Source organism: Telmatherina bonti (assembly GCF_933228915.1).
Source record: "Telmatherina bonti genome assembly, chromosome: 22".
In the NCBI taxonomy this organism is placed as follows: Eukaryota; Metazoa; Chordata; class Actinopteri; order Atheriniformes; family Telmatherinidae; genus Telmatherina; species Telmatherina bonti.
Genome location: NC_136631.1, coordinates 31,554,454 through 31,581,342, shown reverse-complemented (window position 1 = coordinate 31,581,342; position 26,889 = coordinate 31,554,454). Strand labels below are relative to the sequence as shown.

Genomic DNA, 26,889 nt, shown 5'->3' with positions numbered 1-26,889 from the left:
AAGGGGAATGTTTGAGCTCTTCTTCAACGAGGAGATCATCGCTCTGTTCGTCTGCGAGACTAATCGGTATGCGGAGCAGGTAAATGATGCAAAGCGGGACGGAGCAGGACGATCGAGTCGTGTTGCTCACTTTGTTTCAAGGTAGAATTCGACCCTGATCTTCACCAGTAGAAAGTTACAAAGAAAAACTGTAAAGACAGTTTTTTCTGCGTGTTATTTCTTTATTTCTTTTAAAGAAATATTTGCAAAAGACAATGAAAAAGACACAAACACATTTTTTCATTCTTTATTACAACAATAAACAAGACAGATATGTGCTTTTGAAAAAGGCAGGCATTTTTTTTGAGAAAAAAAGCAGTTTCATAATGAAAAAACATAACTTTTATAGTATAATTTAGTCGATTAAGAAGTTGATATTATATTTAAGCATGGATAACAGGATTATTTTATCTAATGATTTCTGTCATTTTTTTAGTTTCAGACGTCTGATTCCGATGAAGCTTTTACGACGGTGCATCATCAGCATCGCAGAAATACACTTTAACCACAAAGGCGAAGAAATCCACCACTTAAATCCATCAACATCGTGAAACCTTGAAGGAATAAATGGCTGTTAATTTTAATGCCAAACTGCTGCTGTAAAGTTTATCTTCATGCTTTAAAAGCTGCAACCATGAATAGGAAATACATGCCATCTTTTGCTCGACATCGATGAGATTAGAGGGAGAGTTTAGTTTACATGAGTGTGATTCTAAATACATCTGAGCCAATCAGATCAATCAGCTGTTTGTGCAACAGAAAGGACTCTGAAGTAGCTGAACATTGTTTCTACCTGAAGCCCTGAGATGTTTCTGTTGTGTTTGCCCTGCAGAATAACACTGCTTCTGCAGGCATGACCAGGAGGAACACGTATGTCTGCAGCGACCGCAACAACACGGACCGCCTCTCGGTCATCCCAAACGGGAAGGAGAACAGGTGAGAGCTGGATGTCGGCTGGCGTTCATCGCTGAACATCTCCGTGGGTTCGCTCCGTGATTTCTTCTTCTGTTCTTCCTGGTTTTTCTTCACATTTTTCCCTTTTTTCTGATGAACTTTTCATTTCTGCCTGTTTTGTTTGTTTGTGATTCGGGTTGTTCTGTTGTTTCAACTTTGTTTTTCCCCCCTCGTTGGCATGACCAGCATGACTGAGATGGCTTGTGCCACTAGCCCCTCTTCTGCCTTTGCGGCCGCTGTGTTCGGTGCCTCGTCCAGTTCGGTGCGGCTGAGGTATCAAACCGTCGGCCCTTTGTACGCTTGCCAGGCAGGCTGGGCTACGTTGCCCCACTCCTACTACGCTCTGGACTACTGCTCGCCCAAGTAAGACGGCAGGGCCTCCAAACCCCCCTGTCTGTCACCTCTCATGTCTCCGCCCCTGTTTGGCCCCTCGCTAACCCACACATCCAGCCAGCTTCACACTCTGTAACCCGCAGCTCCAGCATGGACATCATCTCCTCCACCGAAAAGCAAACTCATGGTTTCTGGTGACCATCTGAAATTTCTGCTCATCTTCAGCCAGGGACTAGTAAAAAAAAGAAAAATAATAATCATTGGAAAAGGTTTTGTATATGTGCATTTAAGAAAAAAAAAAACAAAAGTGGTTTAATAATTTATAATTAAAAGAAAGCAAAAATTTAAGTAAATTTAGTAAAATAAAATATTTTAACAATGTTTTTAATTACAGTATTTTATTAATTTATTTACAAAATTAAATTATATTTTTTTCTAAAAATGATATATTAATGCAAATTAGTTTTGCATGTTTATATAAATATCTTTTTATGTTATATAATAAAAAAAACTATTTGGTATAATAGAAATAGTATATAGGAATCTTTTTATAAAATAAAAAAAATTTAATTAAAAAAAAATTATTTTAATCAAATTTATAAATGTATGGATATAAAAACAAACTGAAGATTTTTTCAATCAAATTTTATAAAAAATTTTCACAATTTATTTACATAAAATCTACATTTTCAGTCTTGCGTTAATATTTTTTGTATTTTAAATTTAGGTTATTCTGTGAATCCGTGCCAGTCTACGTGTTTCTCATCACTGAAATTTAAACAATTCCTCTTTTTCTGCTCGCATCATTGCAGGAAAGCAGCATTTAGCATTTAAATGCTCGACTAAAGTAGAAATAACTTGCTTGGTCTCTTTGATTGAAATGTAGCTGAAATCATGTCGATGCACAGCGAAGCCTCAAAAACTCTGAAAGACTGAAAAACTGGTCATAAATCTCTGAAAACTTCATGGTGCATCTTCGTTACATCATGAAAACATAAACGTCTTGTTTTGACAAGAATTTTGTTCGTTTTCTGTGACAAACTTTTGTTTTCAGGGTAACAGGGATCTGATTTTTAACTGATGGATAAAATGTCTATCACAGTTTGTCACACTTCTCCAGCATAACCAACAAACCAGAGCCTGAGAAAACCAGTTTAATGGTTTGAAAGTGTTCGTCATGTTTCATGCAATCCTTTGTGATGAAGGAAAAATGGCTGAACGTGACCAGTTTCTACTGGAAAATAAATCCTTTACATCTAAAAACTCAGACTGACACACATTGAGCCGAATCTGTCGGGTAAAATTCATCTTTAGGTTCCTAATTAAGGTTTAATACGAACATTTTCAGATGCTTGATTCCATTTTTACTTGTTTTCGGCTTTTGTTGAGCTTTGATTTCAGACGCTGTCAGGGAAGCAGAGGAACACTTGGAGGAAAATATGGATCCACACACTCCACTCAAGCTTCCACACTGTGTCCAGCGCCGTGTTAAACTGTGTGTGTGTGTGTGTGTGATCATATTTTCCCCCGATTCCAGCCTTCCTCCGCCAGTCATAACCCAGCGGAGCTCCTGCCTCCGCTGCAAACATTTAAAATAACAACTCTCAGCTCTGCTCCTGAACTCACCTCCATCCTCTGCTGAGAACTTTAAGCCCTGATCTTCTCCGCCTGGACTCCCTCACCCGTTCGCCTCCTTCAGGACGGCAGAGCGCCGCCCCTCACCGGCTCTCCCTGCTGTTCTAGATCCTTCCGTTTAAAGTCTGTTTCTGTTTAGGGCTGGGATGTGCTTGCTGTGTTTGCAAACATGCATCGTCTGTAGTCACAATGTTCAGTACCGGAGGTCACCACTAGGGGCAGTGTACAGCGCCTGAACTCGGAAACAGTTTAACGATCCGTTTCCGCTGTTCAGGAATGAGTGTTTGCTGTCGTGCACATCATAGAGCCGGTAGTTGTGTGCTAGAGGCGATCCTTTCCACCTTTGTGCTCTTGTTGACAGGATCGCCTCTGTTCGAGTCAACGTTGCAACTCACAAACGCGAACTGTCGCCTCATGTGGTCTCGCCTTCCCAGCATGCAAATCGTGCGCTACGAATGAGCTGCGGATATAATGCGTACACCAACATGTTGCCAACAGCAAGTATTTCCCAGCCCGTAGACTCTAACGGAGCAGGAACTTTTCATTGTAAAAACCTACCGCTTGATGCTCAGGGTGGGAAAACTGCCTTTCTGGTTTTCTTTTATCTAAATACTTCCTAAAGTTTTGTTTATAAGAGGCCCATCTACCTTTACAATATAATATAATATAATACAATATATTACATGTAATGTAATGTAATATAATATAGTTTATTTTATTTAATATATTTTAATATATTTTTATAAATTTTTATATAATATAGTATATGATACAAAAAAAACACAAATATTGGAAAATGTAAAGGGGGGAAAAAAAGAAACCTGGAGCAAAATAGAAAAAAATTGCATTTATAATAGATTTTTTTATAAGAGGCCCATCTACTTCAGTTAGGATATAATATAATATAACATAATATAATATAATATAATATAATATATGATACAAAAACAAGAAAAATAGTGGAAAATCTGAGGGGGGAAAAAACTGGAGCAAAACAGAAAAAAATATACAGTTTTTGATAAATTATATATAATAAGTATAAATATTCATATATGTATGAATAAATGCATATCATATAAAAACACAAGTTATTCAAATCAAATAACTGGATAAAAGGTTCAAATAAAGACTATAATTTTTTTTTTTTTTTCAAATTTAAGACTTCAAGCAACATTTCGTGTAAATTTGTTACAAACTTTTTGTTTCATTTTTTCCATTTTTATTGATTAAATTTGTTTATTCCCTTTTTAGTTATGCATTTTTATTTAAAGTTTTTATTTTTATTAATTAAAAAATATACATGTAATTTCGTTCCAGTCCCCTTTTTTCTTTATTTACTGTATTTATTTTAATAGTGGATAAATTCCCGCATTGCAGTCTTGAGTTTAATTCCCTTTCCTTCTAGTTTTTCCAAATCTGCAGGATCCTACTGAAGGTTAAAACATGTTTACATTTGGATTCTGGCTCCTGGTTTAAGTTTCCCACCCTGCTGACGTCTAACCTGCAGCTTACATTTAGCTAGAGGCCGCTGCAGCGATGAGGAATCCATGCAGGACTGATGAGCCTCCGTTTCAGACGGGGACGGAAAAGTTTTCCCATCGCAGTCCGTCGCCACGTCTCCGTTCAGATGAAGTCCACGTCTGCGATGGGAAAAGTGAAGCGGCAGTTTGAAACTTCCTCTGATTATAATCCTCCTTTATCCACAGTGTTGCCGTGTCGCCCGGCGGCGGGAGGAATCCGGTGGCGTCGACCCACAGCATCAGCAACGCCACCACGCCTGACCGCCTCCGCTTCCCCCGAGGCACCGCCAGCCGCAGCACCTTCCACGGCGGCCAGCTCAGAGATCGCCGCACGGCCACGTACAACGGGCCGCCGGCCTCGCCCACGCTCTCCCACGATGCCACGCCTCTCTCCCAAACCCGCAGCCGTGGAACCAGCAACCTCTTCTCCAAACTCACATCCAAACTCACGCGCAGGTAGGCGATGAGGCGCCCGCCTCCCTACTCGCCGGGTCGGGGTTTCTAGCTCCTCCTTTTCATTCATGTGCTTTTTATTTTCAATTCATTGATCTTTAAAAAGAAGGCTCTGAGCAGCGAGACCTCCGTTAAACTGTTGGATCTGTTCCTCGTGCCTTGTAGAGCAGAGATGCTCGTCCATGTGGTGGGGAGCACTTCACTGACCTGCTGAATGTGGGAATTGCTTGTGTCGCTGCCTGGTTGCCGGCCAGAGAAACAGGAACGGTGGAAGCAGATGGAACTCCTTTTACTGAAGTTTCAGCCGCTGGTTTTAAGCTTGTTCCATCCTCCAGGAGAAGCGAGAACTGACTTCTTGTTCTCGAGGCTGCAAGAAGAAAAACTTGTTGTTCGTCAGGTCCATCCATCCTCCAGGAGAAGCAGGTCTGCAGCGAGGAGGTCACTGCGGGGGGCGATGTCTGCTTTATGTGCGAGGAACCCGGTTGTTACCTCCACCAAGGAGGTTACAGCTGTGCTCATATTTATTCATATCCTTTCATTAAAGAAGGAAAAAAACAGCTGCCTGTAAAATAAGATGAAATTGACTAAAGTAATGAAAAATAAAAATTTTATGAAAATCATTACATTATTTTCTAATTCTGGTTTAATAGAAATATTTTTTTAAAAAGCAAACAAACAAGATGATTTATTACATATTCCATCAGTCATAAAGTAATATTTAGTTGAACAATCCTTTAATGTTTCCGCTCCAGTCAGGTGTTTTCTGTTCCTCTGTCAGACTTCTGCACCTGTTGACAGGTATTTGACTGACAGGAGTGACTGCTGTAAATTCAGCCTTTTCTTTAATGAAAGGAGATGAATACATATGAGCACAACTGTATGTTTTTACCAGCATCTTTGTGATCAAGATAACTCAAAAGTTTACGGACAGATTTTTATAAAAATGTCAAGAGTTGTTGGAGATGTAAAAATGAAGAACTGATTAAATTTTGATGGTGATCCGGATCACCGTTTGGATCCAGGAATGTTTTAAAGGATTCTTTAACATTGTGCTTGGCGGAGGTTTCCGCTCTCCGAGGGCTTTTCTAGTTTCATATTTAACCAGCAACTTCATCCGCGGCAGGGCGGGTCGTGCACGTGGCAGGGCGGGTCGTGCACGCGGCAGGATCCGAGTGTTTTAATGTTAACCACGCCCACCTCAAATGTCTGACCAATCACACGATACTTCTCGGAGCCCTGCAAGAAAAAAGTTCTGCCAGCCTGACGTGTCAAACGGTCTTCAGTGACTTCATTTTCTTCTCGGAGCCTCGAGAATAAGGACAAAGTTCTGGCTTCTCGTGGAGGATGGAACAAGCTTTATATTAGTTCCTGTGTAAATAACGATGCACTGCTTTCTGTTAGAACCCTGCAAGCTCAACACGCTGTTTTAACTTTCCACAACGACAGGATGGTTCCCTGAACTATTGAAAAATGATTTATTAAATCGAATTAAGTCCAATTTTGTGAGGATTTGACCCGTTAATCACACTTTTAACCCTTTGATGCCGCTTGGATCATATCTGATACGTGATGTTTTTCAGACATTTCACATCACTCCATGTTAAAACCCTGTTGCCGACAGTGTGATGCTTACCCGGTTAAAAGGATAATAATACATTAATGCATTAAAATAATTTGGTCATATCAAACAAAATAAGAACTTTTTTTAAAGGGCCACATAAAGAATCTTCTCCCCGCGGTTTTCCCGGGTCGGGCTTTCAGGGGTTAAGATGACAACTAAAACAAACAGATGTTGAGCTTGTATCTTTATTATTTCTGTAGTTTATGACCTAAAGTGGGTTTTATAACTTCTGATGGATCAAACTCCAGATACATCTGAAGCTTTACCTCGCTCCCCCGGTCAGAGTCACAGTCCGAGTTTACTATGAAAATAGATAAATAAAACCTCTAGAAGCGGCAGCCAGGTCAGCAACCTCTGAAATGACTGATCTAAAATGAGGAATTTAAATCATTTGAATACATTTCTAAAGGAAAACTAAATAAAAGTAACTTTCACAGCTGATGATTCCAATCACCCCATTTTTCTTCATTCGTTCAGATTCCTCATGCCCCCCTCCCCCCCTCCTCCTCCTCCTCCTCCTCCATTTCTCACTGTTTCTTTGTCTGGTTCTGTTGTAGAAACATGTCATTCAGGTTTACCAAAAGGTAGGACTCCTGTACTGCCTTTCCGTACCAAAACAAATTAACCAGAACAATCTCACTGAAGAACTTCTCAGATGAGCGGGGCTGCTGGCACCGAACTAACACCGCTGAGCAGAGAAGCAGCGTCTCTGGGTGCATCTGCACACATTAGACCTCATAAAGCCGCAGATTTTACTCCTCATGTGGCTCAAATCCACTTCGATTGGTTCTCTTTGGTCTTAAAGGAAAAGTTTGCATTAATGAAGCCGATAAAACGCAACGATCAGCAGCTGCTTGTATTCACATGACGTCACATCAGAACCATCAGAACCTCGCTGGTTGTAGACCATAAAGACTGGGAAACATGTCATAGATCGTTGGAAAATGCTTTTTACCAGGATTCTACAGACAGATGTCAGAAAGCAGCTCACAAACCGAATGTCAGAAAGCATTACAGCGTCCCTAAAGGTGTCTTATTTCAGTCGTTTAGTCTTCTGTTGTACTTAGCTACTGAGATTATTACGAATCGTAGCGGCTTTCTTCATCTCATTACAGAGCAAGAAGCTGACGACAACACGCGAGTTCAGCTAATTTAACAGCAGGAGAAATGCTTTGTTTTCGTCCGGAAGCGTCTCAGTCTCATATTCTTCTTTCTGTCTGTGAAGGAAGCTTCATGTTTTCATCTGCATGGCGAGTAGAAGCTGGTCTGGAGACGTAGACGGTGTCGGGAGCTGAACTTGGTCCTTAAAGTCAGTGTTTTTTAATCCCTGCGTGTTTTAATGGTGCGTTCACATCAGGATAGTCCGCTGGACTCGGTCTGATTGGGGACTCGGCTCAGTTGTAGGGGGGTGTCGTCCGTTTCCTGTATTTGGTCCGCTTGAAACGCGCCGAGACCTGCGTTTGTAGGCGGATCGAGTTCGCTTCTTTGGTCCCAATCAGAATCTGTTTGGTTCACATTTCCCCAAATGAAGCGGACTTTCCGAGCAAACCGAGTCGGATTCGGATCAACAAGGCTGATGTGAACCTCAGACATGGTTCTACTCCAACATGTGTGAATGAATCGCCTCAAGTCCTACACGTTACCAAACCGTGCGTTTATTTCAGATGCGTTAAAGTAGCGTTTTTCTCTACAGGCAGCTTCAGAACCAGTTAAGCAAGTAGTAACCAGTAAGTAGAACCAGTATGAGGAAATGTTGGTCCAAGACAAAGTTTAAATCTTTCAGAGTCGAAAATGTTTCCATATTTTTACATTTTACAGAATATTGACTTTTCTACAGGCTATTGTAATTTCTGTTTACATGCAATTAGCTAAGATTTAGACACACCTAATTAAATTTAGGGTTTAAAAATGTCCTTGATTTGGCTGGAAACGATCAAAATAAAAGGAAGAAGTACATAATGAACCATTTTTTCCAATGACCAGCTACAACCAAGGGCTCTAACTACCCCCCTTTTAAAAGAATATTATACATCACATAGCTCAACTTGAAGGCGTGAACCATAATCTTCCAGTTTGACTTGGTGACCACGAGCCTGTTAATGTGCCGCTGTTGAATACAAGCAGCTTTCTTACTGTTCATGGACGAATTTTAACTATTTTATAAGCAGTTTAAAAGATTTAAGTTTGTCATTTCTCCGTCATCAAATCTGAAACATTTTCTCCTCATAAAAGGTATTTTGGTTATCAGAGGAAACTATTCAACCATGAAGGTTATATTGATATTTATATTGATATATTTACCTCTACCAGGTGTCAAACTCCTGTCCACCTGCAGTTTCCTGCAGGTACAGTTGTCTCCATGCTCCAACACACTTGACCAAAATGGATGAACAGGTTGACCAGAAGCTTTTGGCTCCATTTGGCATGAATCAGGTGTGTTGGTGCAGGGAAACCATAAAAACTGGGAGGACTGGGGTTTGACACCCCTGATCCATAACAACATGACGCTCCCGCTCCATGTCAGCGTACCTCATGTCTTCCAGCTGCACCTGAATCCATCCATCCTTCATGTCTGCATTTATTAAGATTTAGTTCATATCGGGGCTTTTCTGCAGAGCGGGAGGGAGGCATCGTAACGCTCACGGTGTTCAGCTTGGTCTTTAAAGAAAATCTGACGTTTCTGACAAACTTTTCCTTTAAGAGCAACATAATCCAGTTAGAATCCAGAATAAAACCGAACATGTTACTGGTTTTCATCTGCATTGATCAGAAGGTAACTGGTGTTGGCGTGTGGAAATGCACTCGGGGGGGGGGGGGGGGGCTGCCGTTGGTCTGAGTGGATGAAGGCTGATTGGGAGAGCAGACCTGATTCCTCGAACAATCAGTCGATTAACCAACAGCAACAACAGAGCAGCTTGCCACTAATCAATCGCCAGTGCATGCATTGATCCTGCTTTGTTTTTCTCACCACACTGTTTACACGTCATGAGTTGGGTGCTTTATTCTCATTATTCTGCTGCATTATTCACCACAAAACATGTTTTTAAATGGGATTTACAGTCATTTCCAGATGTAAATCCTTTATTTGCAAAGAAAACTTAGAACTGGGTTCATTCAGTCAGCTCTCCTCCAGCAGATATAACTTTATATTAGTGATTTTATTCTTTTTAATGTGCCATCAGGTTGATTGTTTCTGATTTTATTCCACCATCTGTTGCTAAAACATGTATTTATTTAAATCTTTAAATGCCACTGTTAGAAAATATAAATGATCCAAATATTATAACTCTAAAAAACTGATCATAAATGCAGTGAAAAGAAGAGAGGAATGTTTTTTTATTGGCTTGAAGACGGCGAATGGGCCGTGATGGCTCACCTTGGCAGGTTTTACTTCAGGTAAAATGTCATTCCTCTGACTGGACGGACAGGTTTTCCCATCAGGCCGCCGTTTTCGGATTCTTGTGATGGTTTGATGGAGAAAAGAGCTGAAGGAGGAGCAGGCAGTGGAAATAAAACCTTAATGAGCCTCATTCACCAACTCATCAAACATTTAACTCACATCTTTTCTTAAGAGACTTGGTTGATTTCTCACACGCTCCGGCTGACGAACGGCAGGTTCTTCGGAAATAAAAAGGATTTATCAGCCAACCGTAATTTGCAGGGAAACACTGAAAAGGTCGTGCAGCTGAAGGATGGTGTGAAGATTAGGACAAGTGTGAAACCAAGAGGTCAGGGCATCCGTCTCCTGATGGTCACTACAGTAAAAGACTATTTTTAATTACTAAATGAGCTGTGGACATTAACGGAGAAATGTTCTGGGTGCTTTGATAAACCAGTGGCTTCAGAAAAACCAGTTAGACATGACCCAGCTCCCCATTAAATGTTCCAGTTCCCAAATAAACCCTGGAAGGTGTAGAAAACGTGAACAGAGCTGGACTGATGTGTGTGGGTCCAGACCAGTCCTGGTGTCCTGCAGGTTTTCCACGTGTCCCTGCTGCAACACACCTGATTCTAATCTGTGTGTGTTTAGTCTGAGACGGGAGTTTTCCAGCCGGGTCACCTGGAAAACCTGCAGGATACTGGTGAACCCTGGTCCGGACCATTTCAGGGTCTATTTAAAATGTCTCTCAGCAGCCTGAGGTGTGAAAATAAAGATCGTTGCTCTCCACCACTCGGTCGTTTGCTCTGTGTGGCGCTCAGTATCGGCGGAACGCCGTTTAACAAGCTGGACCGGATGCAGAAAGGTCACATGTTCTCCTGTAGATGTAAAATAAACGCATTATAAAGATTTATTTTATTTTATTACAGTATTTTAAAGAACCACAGAATCCCTGGATGAAAAAAGTCACAATTTTCATTAAAAAAGTGGGACTTGTTGGTGAATGAGGCTCATTGTTCGGATGCGGTTCATCAGATCAGTGTTTTACATCAGAGTTCCCTCCTGATGATGATGATGGGGTTGAAATAAACCCCCTCCCCTGGATCAGTGAAGCAGGGCGTTAGGGAAGGAGGCTTGTCCACGCTGAGCCAGCCATTCTGCCCGTTCTCAGTCCAGACCAGCCGGAGGTTTTGTGGACGCCGCCGTCGTGGGGCTCGTGGCGCCCTCTGCTGGCTGTTTTACAGACATTAGTCTCCATTTTCGGCCTCGTCATCCTGATCCAGAGCCTGTCGTTTGCAGCCTCACTTTGGTTTCTGTGTTTTTTATCTTTTCTTTGGAGCCTCTGAGGTGTAAAAAAAAAAAAAATGTGGTAAAAGGTTTAAAAACTTGTTTTTATTTCTCTTTATGTGCTCCACATTCAAACGGTGAACTTTGGGTTTTATTTGTGACTTCCTCTGTTACCTTTCAACCCTCCTGATAACCTTTTACTACATTTTGTCTGCTCTGGGCCTCCATACTTTTCTGCTGTAAACTCATCACATCTTGGGACTTTGATCAGTGAGTTTTCATCATTTTCCTCCTCCTCAGGATGTTTTAGTTGGAGTCACCTCCCTCTCTCCCAGCTTGCGTGTATTTTATTTGACTTTTTTGTCTTCCTTACCTTCTCATGTCCTTAACCTTTGACCTCTCGCTGCTCTTCCTCTCTGCTCAGGGTCAGTATTGACCCAACCAAACGGCAGACAGCCAAAACAGGGCCTGCCAACTCTTCTGCCCAGGGAGGAAAGACCCTTAGTAAGTCTTCTGCCCTTCAGTCTCTATCAGCCTTTCCTTTCCTCCTTCCTTCTCATCCATCTTTTTTTCCTTTTAATTCGGCCTGTCCTCATGCCATCCATTTATTCTTTCCTTCTCTCTTTTCTTTTCTTGTGTCCGTGAAGATTTTCCGCCGTTTCCTCAGATTCCCACTTTTTTCTTTCAGATTCTCGAGCAGAAGATATAGAGAGTTGTAGGACGATGAAGATCTAGAGTAAGGGTTGTTTCAGTCCCTTAATATCTCCCTCGAGGGGGAAAAACAAGAAGTCTGGTTTCCAGACCTCCCTGTCCTGGCTCACTCCCCCCTCCTCCCTCCTCCTCCGTCAGCCCCTCCGGCTGACCCAGGACCTGTTGTCAGTCCTGTATGTTCACTCGTCCTCCTGTTGTCGAGCTGTCAGGGGTTCGGAGCGTCTTCCTCCTCCACCCGTCCTGTTTATCTGTTCAGCGGGCTGCAGTGCATGATGGGAGCCTGCCTGGGTGCACTCGTCTTGTCAGAGGAGCACATCATTGAAATTGAAATGGATATTTTTTCTGTAGGCTTCAGCGTCGTGTTTCTCTCAGGGTGAAGCTTAAATACGAAGCATGTTTTATGTCGGGTCACGCCTTTTCCTGGAGTTTAACCATGAAAACAAAACCAGCACAGCTTAAATATAATCAAATGATGTGCAACTTAAATCTGAGATTTCAGCAAATTTGTTCACTTTTCATCGTTTATTCTTTCATAATGAGTTCCTAAAACTGTGAAAATGTGAAAAACTCGAGCAGCAGTCCTGCAAGTGTTCAGAGTTTCCCTGCTGCAACGCGCCTGGCTCACATCAGACTTGATCATGCAAAGCCTGACATCAACCTGCACAAGTCTGCTAATTATCCACAGATGGGAATCAGGTGTGTTGCAGCAGGGAAACTCTGAACACTCACAAACTGCGGCTTGAGGATCGGAGGCGTAGAACGTCACTGAGCCGGTTTACGGGACCGACAACATCCGATAACGTACTAAAATCCGGTTTTAGAGAAGAACAAGTTGTTCTTTCGGACTACTTCAGCACATCGTGATGTAACCGGTGATGGTTTTAGCTGCGAACCGCGGGAACTAAAAAGTCACGCATGACATGAATGTTTCACTTCTTGTTAACTCGCCGCCGTATTTATATTTATGTCCTGTTTACGTTTTGACTTTTAATTCAGGTTTTTAATTTACTTATTTTACAAAAAATATGAAAACATTTCTCAACATGTCCAGAGGGAAAAAATGAGAAATAAATCTGACATGTGGGTCTACGTGCACGGAAACCGTAACGGGGAAAGTCCAGGTGCGTTGACCCAGTTTATCGCCATCAGATTAGCCGTCTACGTTACGATTTAAATTATCTGCTGACTCAGTAATCAGAAAATTATCTTCTTGTTGATTACATGGAATTAAGCTTGTCTTTATTAACTGTTGTATTTTTTTCATGTAATTCATGAAAACCAGAATTGTTTTTTTTAATAATCTCCTACAGAGATTATTATTATTGGGAGCTCAAATTTAGCTCAAACAGTACTTAAAAAGGATTTTCCTTTCCTTTGAGCATCAGCTAGGGTGTTGTCGATATGCTTTTATCACAATTTTTTTGGGTGCCGATTCAATTTAAATTGCAATTCTCACAATTCTTCAATATTGCTAATTTCTGAAAAAAAACTTTAAAAAAACTTATTTGCTCGTCATTTTTCTTGATTTCAGTGAGGAAGTAACCAGACCATCATTATGCTGCAATAACGCCCAAGAAGACGAGTAAAAAGATCAATAGAAATGACAAAAATTTTATAATGGATTATGTTCACTTATTTAAGAAAAAAAATCTAATTTTAACAAAAAAAAAAAAAAATCCATTTTAAAACTGATATTCAATATTTTAATTCGATTTTCCCTCCCCGAGTATCTGCACATTTTCTGTTGATGAACGTGATAAAATATTTGTATCAATCAATCCTGGACGTCATCTGGCCGCCGGATCTTCTGCCGAATGAATCAAAAATCCAGCGCTGTCTAGAAAAGCCTTCAGAGACACACACACACACACATCTGTGGATGAGAAGCCACCACCGGAAGCAGAAGAGCTGCGAGGCCGACGCCGTGCACGTTTACACCTCCACATGAATAAAGACGTGATGATCAGACTGTTCCGGCTGCAGAAGGCGTGTTGCAGGAACTGATCTGTCGGAGGAACATCTGGGTTCTCCAGCGCGGGTTTGGTGTTGCAGGGAGTTTCTAACGCCTCGTGCTTTCTGTCTGCTGTGAACGGAGGACGATCAGACATTTATGTTTTGGGGGGAAAACTACTTTCCAAGCGTACTTGTACCTTTTTAGAGGACTTGTATTTTAAACTAGAAGCTGAACATCCAGCTGATCTGGCTGCTTCTCTGCCTTTTAGTTTCTGTCTCGCCTGTTTTGCTGCCGTTTTGGGTTCGACACGCTGCTGCTGCTGCATCACTCTGTTTCTTTTCTTCTTTCTTGTGTTGTTGCTGTTTCAGTTTTGGGACGAACATCCATCAGTTTTCATTTCTCTCACTGATCTGAATGGAAGCCAGATCTTCCATGTCTCTGTGTTTTTCTCCATTCATCTTTTTGGTGGTGGTCACGCCGTCGTTTACGTCTCCTTCTCTGTTTGCATTCACTGGAATTGATCTGAAATGATTCTGTCGGACACAAACCACAATCTTTTTTCCTTTTTCTTTTTTTTTTGTCCCAACCCACCTTGACTCCCCCTTCCTTTGAATCTGTCTGATCTTCTCGTGCGCCTCAGAGTCTCCACCGAGTTTGAGAGAAACGGGAGACTTGAGGGCTCAAGGTGAGGTTACCCGCCCCCCGTTGCAGCTTGATGTCCCCCCCTTCCCAACCTGACCCCCGCTGGGATGTAGGCTTCAGTTTCTTTGTCTGCATCAAGTCCAACTTGCTTAATCCAGACTTGTGCCTAGGAACACCTGTGTTTAGTTTTTCCCGGGATGTCTTGCAGGGTTTCGTACGGAAAGCTTTTCTGGCTGTTTCCTTGTTTCTATGGTTGCATGGCTTTATTCTCATGTGCCGCTCCGTTAGCATGGCATGTTTGTCTTGTTGTCAGCCTGGAAAATACCGGAGTGTGTCGTTAATTCAGCCGAGATGTCCAGCTGCAGTCAGTGTGAAGGACTTCCTGGGGGTGAATGCTTCCTGACATCTATGAAAAACCCAGCAAGCCGTGTTTAAAAACTTTCATTTGTATTCTTTTTACTTTTAGCTGCTTTTGGAGAGCTTGACATTTTTTATTTTGTTTTTACTTAAAACATTTTTTATTTTAAATATAAATCAGATGTGAAGAAAAAGATTAAAAGCAGGAATCTTAAAACTAATTCTCCTTTTTTTAAGACAAAAGGAGAACTTTTAAAGGCGAATAAATATTTTTTATTTCATCATTTTTGGCTTTATTGTTGATTGTTTTGGTTGAAGTAGAGCCAAAATAAAAGTATTAACAGTAACTTTAAAAACTAGAAAAACTATTTTGATTTATTCCTTTATTTAAAACAGTTGTAAGATTTTAACTCAAACATATATAAAAAACAATAAAAAATTTTAAGAGGTCACATAAGTGACGCAAAAAAAAATAAAAACCAACAAAAGATCGATCTACATGTTTGAAGTAGTAGGAGTAAGAACAAACACACACACACACACCTTATCATTTTTTAAATAAACATTAATGAACTGAATTTAACTTAGTTTAATAAGTTAAAAATATCAAGTTAAAATCGGTGAGATGTGATCAAATACCTCATTAAAAATTATTTAAAATCTTGCAAATTGTTAAAAAGGAAACAAATTTATGAATCCTAAGGTAAAAAAAATCTTTTTTTTTTAATTTATCAATTTATTTAGCTGTGACATTTGCATGAAAACTTGCAGCAGTCCTCTGGGTTTTTCAAAGATATTTTTTCCTCTAAAAACCAGAAAAAAAACTTGTTTGAAGTTGAAGACAAAATGTAGTAAAACTTTATTTTAAACACGAATTAAGTAAATTAAAAAATTTTAGTTTTTAATGTTTATTTTTTAAAAAGCAAACTGAATTATATCAAAGTTGATTGAGTTTATTTACATTTAAAACTTAATTTTCACTACATTTTGTCAGTTTCAAGCCTCCACAGTTTTGTTCTGTGACTAAAATGTCATTAAAACTGCGGCTTGGACGTGTCTCACATGGAAACACTCAAAACTTCAAATGCATCACTAACTCTACCTGCTTCATTGACCTTTTAAATGTCACCTATTTAATCATGAATGTGTTCTATTCCACATAAACGCACCAGTCTGAGTGATTCTGCAAAGCTAATGACAACAACCTGTTTTTCCTCCCAACAGTCGCCATGTACCTGGGGATCAAAAAGGGGAAAATAAAGACGGTAAACCCCGCTCCCTCAGATTCACTTGGAGTATGAGAACCACCAGCTCCATGGAGCCTTGTGATATCATGCGGGAGATTCGCAAGGTGCTCGACGCCAACAACTGCGACTACGAACAGCAGGAGAGTTTCCTGCTTTTTTGCGTCCACGGAGACGGGCGAGCTGAAAACCTGGTACAGTGGGAGATGGAGGTTTGCAAGCTGCCCCGTCTCTCCCTCAACGGCGTCAGGTTCAAGCGGATATCCGGGTCATCCATCGCTTTCAAAAACATTGCTTCCAAAGTTGCCAACGAGTTAAAACTATGAACAAAAAGTGTTTAAAAAGTATACATATATAAATATATCGAGAGGTATTTAAGCTGTACAATCATCCAAGTAGCAGTTTCAAAATGTCTCCTTTTTTTTTAAACAAAAATACAGAGTTATGAATATTATAATGTATAGATAAAGGCTTTTGGCAATAATCACTGAATTACCTACTAATCAGTCTGTTCTGACCACACAGGCTCGACATTAACAAGTTAAATATGATTTGTCATGCTGTGAACGTGAACAAAAAAAGCATTCTGGTCTTATTTATTTCTTTTGTTTGCTCTCTCCTGGAAGGAAAGGAAGAAGGCGTAGCGTTCGGTTTTCTGTGTAAATAATGTATCTTACTTTCAGGATGGCTTCACCGCAATACTCATGTTTTTCTTTTCCATTTTTTTTTTTGTATTTTGTTAAAAGGTAGATGACGGGAAGTCCGTGTAAATGCCCACATGGTTAAGGGTCACTCATGTCTCAATTAAAGTGTCTCAACTTGAAAGTCCCGTCTGATTATTTGTGTTTGGACACATTGGAAAGTTTAAGGAAAATGGGAATTTTTTTAATAAGAGGAGCAGTAGATGGTTTCTCTCCAAGCACCAATGATCACTTCTGTCAACTCCAGTTTCTTATTCAAACACGTGATTCAACAGGTTTAAAACTGCCATGTTTGTGACGTGTCGATAGGTAAGGAGTCAGAGCGATGAGTCTAGTTCGAGTTTAAAGATTTTAAACACTTCATATTAAGGATGCTTCACTTCAGGAATTTTTCCTGCCCAAGTTTCAGATCTGAGCCAGAAAGTGTTAAATCCTACATTTCCCATCATGCAACTCCAACCTGCAACTTGTGGGTTGGGTTTTTCTTGGCAGGAAGACTGTTTAGTTTTGCGTCCAGACAGAACTGTTTCATCGTCGCCATCCTGGCTGTTAACTTCTCAGATCATGTGACGCTGAAGGAGGCTGATGGTAGAAGCTGCCGTGACCAGATCGGCTCAGTAAGACTTGGAAAAAGTGAAAAACTGGAGCAACAGCAGCACGAACTCAGACTGGAGTCCACCTTCAGTCTGGAAGTGACTGAAGGTGGACTCCAGTCCCCCAGTCCAGGCCTTAATGTTTCATAAATCACCACGCAGCTCAACTTCAACATTTTATTTCAGGTCTTCAGCTCACAGGAAGGGTTTCATCTTAAATACATGAATCCAGATGTGACAGCATTCCAGGACAGTCAGAGGGGGGAGGAGGGGAGGGAAGGGGGAAGGTTTAGGGTGGCTTTACTTCTGTGCAGGCATGATGTTGTCAATGGACTGTCCCTTCTCCAGCCTCTTCTCCATCTCCACCAGCAGCTTGACGCCATCAACCACCATCTGCACCAGCTCCACCTCAGAGAAACCCAGTCTGTCGGCGTTGGAAATGTCAAACACTCCCCCCACCGCCGCTGTGTCCACGCCGCCTGACAGGAAGAGAGTCTCAGGCCTGCTGGTCTCGTGAAGCAGAAACTGGAGAACCATTTACACACTTACCAGTTCCACGCTTCTGGAGCCTCAGTTTCTTGAGAACTTCCTCAAACTTGGCGTGTTTGCTCATGTTTGGCAGCTTCACATGCACACCTGCCCGCAGGCCAGTGCCCAGGTTGGACGGACAGGTGAGGATGTAACCCAGGTGCTCGCTCCACATGAAGGCGTGGCCTCGCTCCTTGAACAGGTTCTCAATCTGAACACAGTTTGGGGCGAGACTTCAGACTGGGTCATGAAAAACCGATCGGTCAAGTTTTAAACCAACCTTGGTGAGTCCGGTACAGAAGCGAGTGAAGACTTCTCTCATGTTGCCTCCTTTCTGCATAGAGATCACACGCAGGTGGTCCTCCTCATTCACCCACACCAGGAAGGTCTTGTTGTCGTTGTGCCTGGAGGAGAGACATTTCCCTCACATTACACCCATCAAAGAGTCACCAAGAAGTTTAGATTGAGTTAAAGTCTCACCAGATGCCTCTGGCGTCGGGCCAGTCGCGGGCCATCCCCGACGCAAGCAGCAGAGGAGACACGGGCTTGTCAAACAAGAAGTGGTCATCGATGAGCTGCTGCTGCTCAGCCTCAGTCATGTTCTTCAGTGCGTAGTATTTCCCCTTCAGGTCTCCAGTCAGGGCGTCCAGAGCTGCAGGACAACACAGCAACAGTTCAGCTGGGATTCTGTCCGAGTCGGTCAGGAAGGATTTGTGCATTTAGGCAGAGGAATAAAGTCCAATTCCAGCCTCCATTCTGAATCTGGAAGACTTGTTCAGACAAGCGATGAGAAAAAAGAAATTTAAGATTAATTTGGATGATCATCTGGTTCGCTCTTGTCAGCTACAGTATTTCCACTTGCCGCCACTTGGTGGCATCCACTGCTGCAGACAAGACTTAAAGGGACGTTTCAGAGTTCACTGGGCATCAAATTGTTTTCCTCCAAACAACAATCATCGTTCTGCAGCCATGCTGCTCAGATGATGAACACCTGTCAGCAGGTTACAGGATCATGAACTCTACCTTTAATGGAGAGCTCCTCCACAGCCCGCCTCTCCCCTCGGCTGCAGTGTGGCGGCAGACAGAAGCCACGGATGCTGCGGCCCGTTCGGACTCGGGAGCTCAGGACATAATTGGGGTCCAGGTCGTCACCACCCTGAAAGAGGAGCTACGTGAGACTTGGTTCCAGCCCCAGATCCACGGTTGTGAAACGCCGGCAGAGCCACAGTACCTTCAGGTTGTTTGCGTTGAGGTCCGTCTTATGCTTGTCTGTGGGTTTGTATCCTCCATGTCTGTCCTCAATCACAGGGTCCAGCAGCTCTTTAAAGACCTCGTACGTCTCCTCGTCCCCAGCAACGCAGCCCACCGTCATGATGAAGGGGTGGCCTGAACACAACAGTCAGTCAGAAAGAGAGATGGGACAACATAGACATACATCCTCACTAACTCAGCGTGTCATCTGGGTGGTCTGTTACTGTACCAGGATTATCAACCCCTGTCTGAATGACACCATCAATGGTGAAGCCATTGGGTGTCGTCTTCCCTCTCAGCTTCTTGTACATATCCAGGGTTAAGACCTTGGCCATGTGGTTGTGGTGCTGACTGAGATCTGGGTAGTCATCCTCAGCTGACTGACACTTCAGCGTCAGCTTGTCCATACTCTCAGAGCTAAACAGAGACAGTCTACAGGGTGATTTGCTAAACTTTAAACATGCTGTAGGCCAATCTTATCAGGTGTTTAAACTCGCGCTGCGCTGGTGGAGTAAGTTATAGACAACATAATGAGCCTGAAAGCAGCAGGGATTATCAGCTGCTGCTCTTCATATGTTACATAACTCTGATAATCTTTAGCATTTGCTGTAAAGCTGTGGAAAGATGTTCCCGTAATGCCGGCCCATTAAAGGAGGGAGACATTTTCCTGATAAAAATCAGCTCTCCATATGTCTGCAAATAGTTTATCCCTGGAGGAGGTCACAGTGCAAAAAGCTGTCAGTGCTGGAACACAAACACGCTGCTGATCAGGCACAACAGATGGTGGTTCGGATAATTTCTCTTTTTTTACCTGGGTTATCAACCCCAGTCTGAATAACATCATCCAGAGTAAATCCACTGGGTGTCTGCTTGCTCCTCAGCCGCTCATACATGGCAGGAGTCAGGACCTTGGCCATATGATTGTTGTGTTGACTGAGGTCCGGGTACTCCTGGTCCGGGGAATATTTCATTTTCATCTGGTTGTGCGTGTTACCGAAAGGCATGGCTGTTTCCTGGGCGGGCGATGAGGGGAAGAGACGGTAAAAACTACATGAAGCCACACCGCGGTTACGTGTTATATTTGACAACATTTAAATATGATGCGTGTTCAAAACGCAGCCATGCAGAAGACAATTCTACAATATGTCCTGATATTACCCATCTTACTGCCAAACTATTAACACTCATTTTACTACTTACTATTGAAATCAGACAAATATAAAATAGACTCTGCTGGATAAAAACAAACTCATTATTCCGATTTTTGGATAATAAAATAATAAATGAGAGTAATCCGTACCTGTTTTCGAGCTTGTGTACTACTACTACTACTGCTACTAGGAGATGATACAAAGATCCCTATGTTTCCGACCGAGGAGCACACACACCACCAGCGGAGTCCCAGCAGTTCTCCAGGCAGATTTATGCTCGAGATGGGATTTTATAGGAGTCCCATCTCGGTTCCCATTGGCCAGTTATTTCTAGTCCATTCATTCAATTGGACGCGCGGGTTTGTCTGTATCTTCTACTAACCCACCTTTTAAAATAAATAGATAAAAATAACCCAAAACCCACGTTTATACACTTATTTTACACATGTAACCTTCTTAATAGATACATGTTGTTAGATTAAACTATTAAAAAAAAAAAAAAACTCCAATGACATCAACGTTCGTAATTCATATTTAATTCTATTACTTAAATTTACTTTTTTTCCCCTCAAAATATCAGATGAACAAACTATCAGCAGAGCTGTTCAGTCTGGCTTTTCATGCTACCAGCTGGTTATTTTAGCGGCTCTTCATCCGGTCCTCCTCACTATACTTCCGGTAAAAACAACACCACGTGTGCGCGCATTGAATGGGGCAGCTGTCGCTTCCTTCCACATGTGGTACAACAGCAAGCTGGGTTGTATTCTAACATTCAAGGACTCAAGGATTTACTCGTTTTAAGTTTATAACCAGAGTAACTTTTGCGGTTAAAAATTGTTTTATGATTTTCAACCGTTCCGTTTGCTTGCTAAGCTACGTTAGCTAACGTTAACATAAGCTAAGTTAGCCAAAGTTAACGTTTGCTAACGTTAGCATAAGCTAAATTAGCCGAAGTTAGCATTAGCTAAGTTATTATAAAGTACCAAGCGGAAGCTCCGTTGAACGGCAAACCTCGGTGGTAGGTTGACTCATGGAAAAAAAACATCTTTTTGCGCTGTGACCTCTTTGTATTTAGAGTGTTAGTATGTATTTCACTTTGTAGATGTAGTAAAATGTAAGTTAACTGTCGTTAGCTGTTGCTGGCTAACTGCTACAAAACCGTTGAGCATCAGTCTCAACATTTAACAAACTGCCGTAAATGGTCTAACTTATGCTTGTCTTTTCAACTGAAGTAATTGTAATTTTAAACTCGAAGGGGTTAGCTTTTTTATTTTTATTTATTTTAAATAATAATAATAATAATAATAATTAAAAAAAAGTTGCTTTACCCAACTTCAAACTAATACATGCTCTAACACCGGGGCTAACCGGACGTGAAATACCATGTGAAGGCTGCATTATGTTTCAGTGCCAGAAATGTGCCCATTCATTATCCCTACTTACATATTCTCTTCGTTTTCTGATGCGTTTTCAGCCATTTCTCTGTTCTTGAAGCGGGAATTGAAAGATTATCCGTCGTCTGTCCTTCTGAGTAGTTTAACTGTTTTTAACTGTTTTCTATGTACAGGTTTGTGAGCGCGTCATTTAGCTGCACGCGTTACAAAGTGGTTACCATGGTAACGTCGACATTTTGGCTCCTGGAAAGGAATTTATTAATGGTTTTTGCGTTAGCTACTTAAATATATAACACATATACTCTTCAGACAGTTATGCGGGAGTACAACCAGTGTTTTACCTTAATCTACAAGTACAAACCATAGCATAATGTACACTTAAAATTGGAATATTTAAAGTTGGCTAGATCAGCGGTTCTCAACCTTTTTGAAACACAGTACCCAGGGCTGGATTAAAAGTGCACAGGCCCCTGGGTCCAGAGTCTTCCAGGGGCCCCCTTTCCCACCGTAACATTGTGAAAATTATAAATGATACATTTTGAAATGACATTTCTAACATCTCTCAGCCAATGTTACCAATAGAAATAGACTAGACACTGTTGTGTAAATATCTGGCTTTTATGTACCTTTAGTTTCATGTCCAAAATGCTGGTGTTTACCCTACCATTGCATCAATGTAATCTCAGAACACATTTCAGACACATCCGTTTGAGCCAATTTCTTCATAAATAGCCTAGATAAGGAAAACCAACAGATTGCATTGATTCTTGACCTCGATCCAATCCCCCATCCTTAGCATACACAAGGTGATACTAACTGCATTTTTGTGTAAATCAGATGTTTGAACTGAAAAGCTTATAATACCTCATATACAAGTCTGCTTTGCCTTGATTTATTTGGCCATTAGCTGTTTTTTAAACCTGCGTTTTACTCTGTTGCAGAGTGGTCACGTTCACCATGAGCTTTGTGGAATATTCAGATCTAATTCAAGATGGAGACGTTGCCATTGTTTACCTAAACCACAACTCGGCGGTGCCTGTCAAGGTGAAGCATGGCGCCCAAACGCAGACACGCTATGGAGTCATTCGCCACTCCACTGACCTGATTGGTCAGCGTTACGGGTCAAAGGTAACTTGCAGTAAAGGCGGTTGGGTGTATGTGCTTCACCCCACACCAGAACTATGGACAGTCTCGCTGCCACACCGTACCCAGATCCTCTACACCACGGACATCGCCACCATCACCATGATGCTGGAGCTGAAGCCTGGTTCTGTCGTCTGCGAGTCAGGTGGGAGCCATTTTATATTCTTGTCAAATTTTTCTCTTTTTGTTTCAAGATAACTGAACTGACTTAAACTAATGTTTGGAGATGGGTTTCAGGGGACTAGCATGCTAGTTAACTATAAATTTGAGCTTCTAAGCAAATGTTGTCAGCTTTTTTGCTCTATATATGATAAAAAGGGAATCCCAAGGTGATAAACGAAGCAAGAAACAAAGTTAATGATGAGAAACCACCAGCATTAACTGTTGCGAGCTGTTGAAAGTCACAGGTATATTGGATTATTGTTTATCATGGGTATAATGTGTCTCATGATCTCAACTTGCATGCTGGACATTTTTATGCTGGCTCAAGTGATTTATTTAAGTCATAGAACCACATTGATGTGAACACACAATAGTTTCTGTCTGCATCTAATTCTCTACACATTGTTGCATTGTAAGAGAAGATGCAGCAAACAGAAGCAATACATGTACATTTCTGAGTGTTTTTCTCTGTAGACAGTGTTTGAAATCAGGAGCTTCAATAAGAAGTCAGTGGTACCAAGAAAATGCTGAATTCTAAGCTTAAAAAAGCAACTCGCAAACCAGCATGTGGTGGCTGCTTTAGTCTACACTCTGTATTTACAGAAAGAGGGCATATGTGAGGCAGTTGCAAACTAAATAAAAAGGAATTTGGGCTGCAGCTGGGCTTCATATCCACCAGAAACATGATGCTCTTTGCTGTTGTCACTGGATGAATGGCGGGAGAAGCATGACTCCTGACCGATGTGTGCTTGTAGGATCATGACTTACATCCTTTTCTCTCTTGTGAATTAGTCTAGGAAGTTCCTTAAAGTTTGTAGGAACATATGAAATCAATTTTTCTGTTTTTTTTCCCCCCAAATTCTGTTTTTGTTTTCTTACCTGCATTTTGTTTGGTTATGTGATCACATTTTTAGGGAGTCAGAGTGCATTAATATAGTATTTTTCATTTCATTCATACTGGTCCACTTCCACAGATAGTCCGGTTTATTTGGAGCAGTGTGAGCTCACAATCGAGCTGAAGTTTCAGCAGAAACGGATGCTGCTTTTAATCTTTTCCACTTAACATTAAATTCCTTGATATTTTTTGACTGTGGCTGTTTCTGTTGGCCTTTTATTTACTGCTAAACCGCAGGACTGGAACCCCATCAGTTCAGTTTACGTCTCGCAGCGAGAGGGTGGCCTGCAGAGGTCAAAATTCATTCTACTCTCATCTAGTTTTTCTTGTTAATTTGGCTCAGGCAAGGAGGAAAAACTGGTGAAGACCGATAACACCTACATATGAGCAAATTCCTTAATGTTATTTAGAATATATTTCAGTTTAATGGTCAAATGGTCAAACTCAACTATATCTTGTCATGCAGACAGAAATCATTGCCGTGATTTGACGCTATATAAAGTTGAATTGAATTGTTTTTTAGTTTTTATTCAGAAACTATGGAGCCCTAAACCTGACACTTTAATTCAAAATGTTCAAGACAACTTTGAGCTTCACTCCCAAGAAATCCTGTAATTTTATTAAACTAAAACAGAAACAATGTCTGGATTCTCTGTTCATTAGATTACACAAAATAAACCCTTTACTGAAGGAGTCTTCTCTCAGGGGATGGCATGTTATGTTGCTTTGTTGCATCCTGCACTTGATAAAATAATTTGGCCTCGAATCTGTTCAGCTGTTGCTTCCAGAAGGGTTCATAATTTTAATCCTCTTGTTTGCACCTTTGCATCAGCCAGATGTTTTCACCTCCAGAACCTCAGCTGTTATTCAGGATTTAGGGTTTCTACAGATGTGTTTCAGAAAATTCAGACATTATGTAATGTTTAGTTCCTCTTTTGCATGTTCTTGTCTCTGTAACTCCTCGTTGTTGTTTCCTCTAAACTCTATTTAGTCTTCAGCTCAGTTGTAAATGAGTGTAATCATCCAGAGTGTGTTGCACCAAGCTGTTGCAGCTTTTCCTCAGCCAAAGACAGAGAGGGGTGTGGGAGAGGAGGCTTGTATGCATTGCAGTGCTGCATCGTGTTTTATTGCTGGTGTTGCACCACATGTCACGTTATTGATCGTGCTTGGTTCACATTGTGTGTTTGTGTGCTCTGAGATTGAATCTTCTCCAGGGTGATGAATGGCTTGAGTGTAAAGTCTGTCTACTCAGCACTTGCAGCAGCCCTGTAGAGAGCCCTGCACCGTGTGCATCAGCATCACATTACTCTGTTACTTCATGCAAACAGGCATGACCAAACAAGCTCTACAGTTACAACTCCATGTAGCCAGACCTTAAAATAGTAGATAAATGTCTGATTTATTAGATTATTTAATCAAAATGAATTTTTATTAGCAGCACTGGAAAACTTCTGGGAGTCGTTATCTGTCACTGAGGTGCTAATTAGAAGCACGCTGGTGACTCATAACGTTCAGTCTGATGGTCAGTGACCAGTGCGAGCTTGATGTGGGGAGGGCTGCTGACAGAGTTGGATAAATATGCAGATATTAGAGCTGATAATGTTGTTAGCTGTTCACACACCGCCATGCCAACCCTGCTGTCGGAGCCTTTCGGCCATGTTACCTGAGAAGCTGAGTGTTTGTGGATTTTGTGGCTAATCATTTATTTCTTCACATTAAGCAGTTGAGTGTACATATGCATGACAAACATTTATGAATGGTAATGACCTTCATGCCAGGAGGAGGAATGTGTCAGTCAAGTGTAAACCAAACCATGAGCAGGTTTCAGACTTGCATTTTTCTGTCACCAAATGTAGTTTGGACATAACCGTAGCAGTGACCCATCTGTAGCTCATATGATGGTTAGGATGTTAATTTGCTTCCAGATCAGGAGCTAGAATTTTGTTTTAATCGAGCCTTTGCAGAGGTGTACAGTTTCAGAACGAGTTTGTTGTGGGAACATGAACAATAAAGAGTCATACAACAGTCCTGGCACTGTTTGGTCCACTTTAAATAAAAACGGATCTACTTCCACAGATGGGATGATTGTTGGAGTAGCCTGAATTCTTATTTGCACTCTGGTGTTACTGTGGATTAGGCCTACGTGATTATGACAAAAATTATAATCACGATTATTTTGACTGAAATTGAGATCTCGATTATTTAACACAATTATCCAGTATTTTTAAACAACGCTGGGCGTTGTGGTGTTCTAGACTCCGTGTCGGGCATTATAACCGTCTAATGCACGGTTCTGAGTTGTTTAATCCGCTTTTACCGCTTATATAGGAACTATTTTACGTCGGCCTGGATGTACGTTTTATGCCAAACAACCGCTGTCAGGCTGCAGCGCGTTTCTCTCATTCACCTGTTAAAAGACGGCTGATCTGAACCAGCTGGTTAACACGTTGCTATGGTAACGCCCCGTAATGGAGGGATATTACAGTGATTTAACTGGCCGAACTATGTATAGGAAAATAATGCAGCCAGTTGTCAGTGACAATGGTATAAACTATTTTTAGGTGAACTTCCACAACCTACTGCAGTTATTCTACATTGACCTGCAGCCGGAGCCGACTGAGACTGGCCGCTTGGGAGTGCTTTAGGATGGGAGAGGCTCCCGCTGCTCCTTCCTTACAGTAACTGCAGAACAATATGTGCCTTCAAGTCAGTCGCCACAACACCAGAAAAGTCTCTAATAACTCCAGTAAAAGCTGCTAGATTTGTCGCTTTTAACAAAAAAAGTCGTCAGATTTAGCGAGAAAGTCGCCAAGTTGGCAACAGTGTCTGAATGAAAGCAAAGCGGCTGTGGGAGGAGTTTACAGCACAGCGCTGCAACGCCAGAGACGCTCGATTAGCAGCTGAAGACAGCAGGAGAGGAAACTGCAAAGAGAAAAACAATT

At 41.5% G+C, this 26,889-nt stretch overlaps 3 protein-coding genes across 9 annotated transcripts in view; 2 read left to right on the top strand and 1 right to left on the bottom strand.

Annotated features, from left to right (window-relative positions):
• mark3a (MAP/microtubule affinity-regulating kinase 3a) overlaps window positions 1-16,916 on the top strand; it is a 61,342-nt gene extending 44,426 nt beyond the window's left edge. For 3 of the 7 annotated variants that reach the window (XM_079262022.1, XM_079262020.1, XM_079262021.1), the window contains exons 14-18: window positions 872-975; window positions 4,668-4,937; window positions 7,113-7,139; window positions 14,527-14,571; window positions 16,110-16,916. In XM_079262022.1, coding sequence (XP_079118148.1) covers window positions 872-975; window positions 4,668-4,937; window positions 7,113-7,139; window positions 14,527-14,571; window positions 16,110-16,455 — 792 coding nt within the window. In that variant the 3' untranslated portion in view covers window positions 16,456-16,916. The remainder of the gene's footprint in view (window positions 1-871; window positions 976-4,667; window positions 4,938-7,112; window positions 7,140-14,526; window positions 14,572-16,109) is intronic. The other 4 variants (XM_079262024.1, XM_079262023.1, XM_079262026.1 and 1 more) reach the window with 2 other exon arrangements.
• A 680-nt stretch (window positions 16,917-17,596) lies between these two features.
• On the bottom strand, window positions 17,597-20,605 carry ckba (creatine kinase, brain a). Its single transcript, XM_079262171.1, has 8 exons — window positions 20,503-20,605; window positions 20,014-20,215; window positions 19,183-19,337; window positions 18,975-19,107; window positions 18,432-18,603; window positions 18,232-18,355; window positions 17,973-18,162; window positions 17,597-17,902 (listed from the first exon to the last, which is right to left on the bottom strand). The coding sequence occupies exons 2-8, from the start codon at window positions 20,204-20,206 to the stop codon at window positions 17,724-17,726; spliced, it is 1,146 nt and encodes a 381-aa protein (XP_079118297.1). The 5' UTR covers window positions 20,207-20,215; window positions 20,503-20,605; the 3' UTR covers window positions 17,597-17,723.
• A 607-nt stretch (window positions 20,606-21,212) lies between these two features.
• The window catches only part of trmt61a (tRNA methyltransferase 61A), a 31,664-nt gene continuing 25,987 nt past the window's right edge, over window positions 21,213-26,889 (top strand). Inside the window, exons 1-2 of the mRNA XM_079261842.1 lie at window positions 21,213-21,371; window positions 22,689-23,035. Coding sequence (XP_079117968.1) covers window positions 22,705-23,035 — 331 coding nt within the window. The 5' untranslated portion in view covers window positions 21,213-21,371; window positions 22,689-22,704. The remainder of the gene's footprint in view (window positions 21,372-22,688; window positions 23,036-26,889) is intronic.

Excerpts from the sequence above, each read along its gene's own strand:
- ckba (XM_079262171.1), bottom strand. The coding sequence starts at position 20,206 with ATGCCTTTCGGTAACACGCACAACCAGATGAAAATGAAATATTCCCCG. Across the intron at positions 19,338-20,013 it reads GACTGGGGTTGATAACCCAG|GCCACCCCTTCATCATGACG; the intron begins GTAAAAAAAGAG and ends TGTTGTGTTCAG. Across the intron at positions 18,356-18,431 it reads CCCGACGCCAGAGGCATCTG|GCACAACGACAACAAGACCT; the intron begins GTGAGACTTTAA and ends TCTCTCCTCCAG.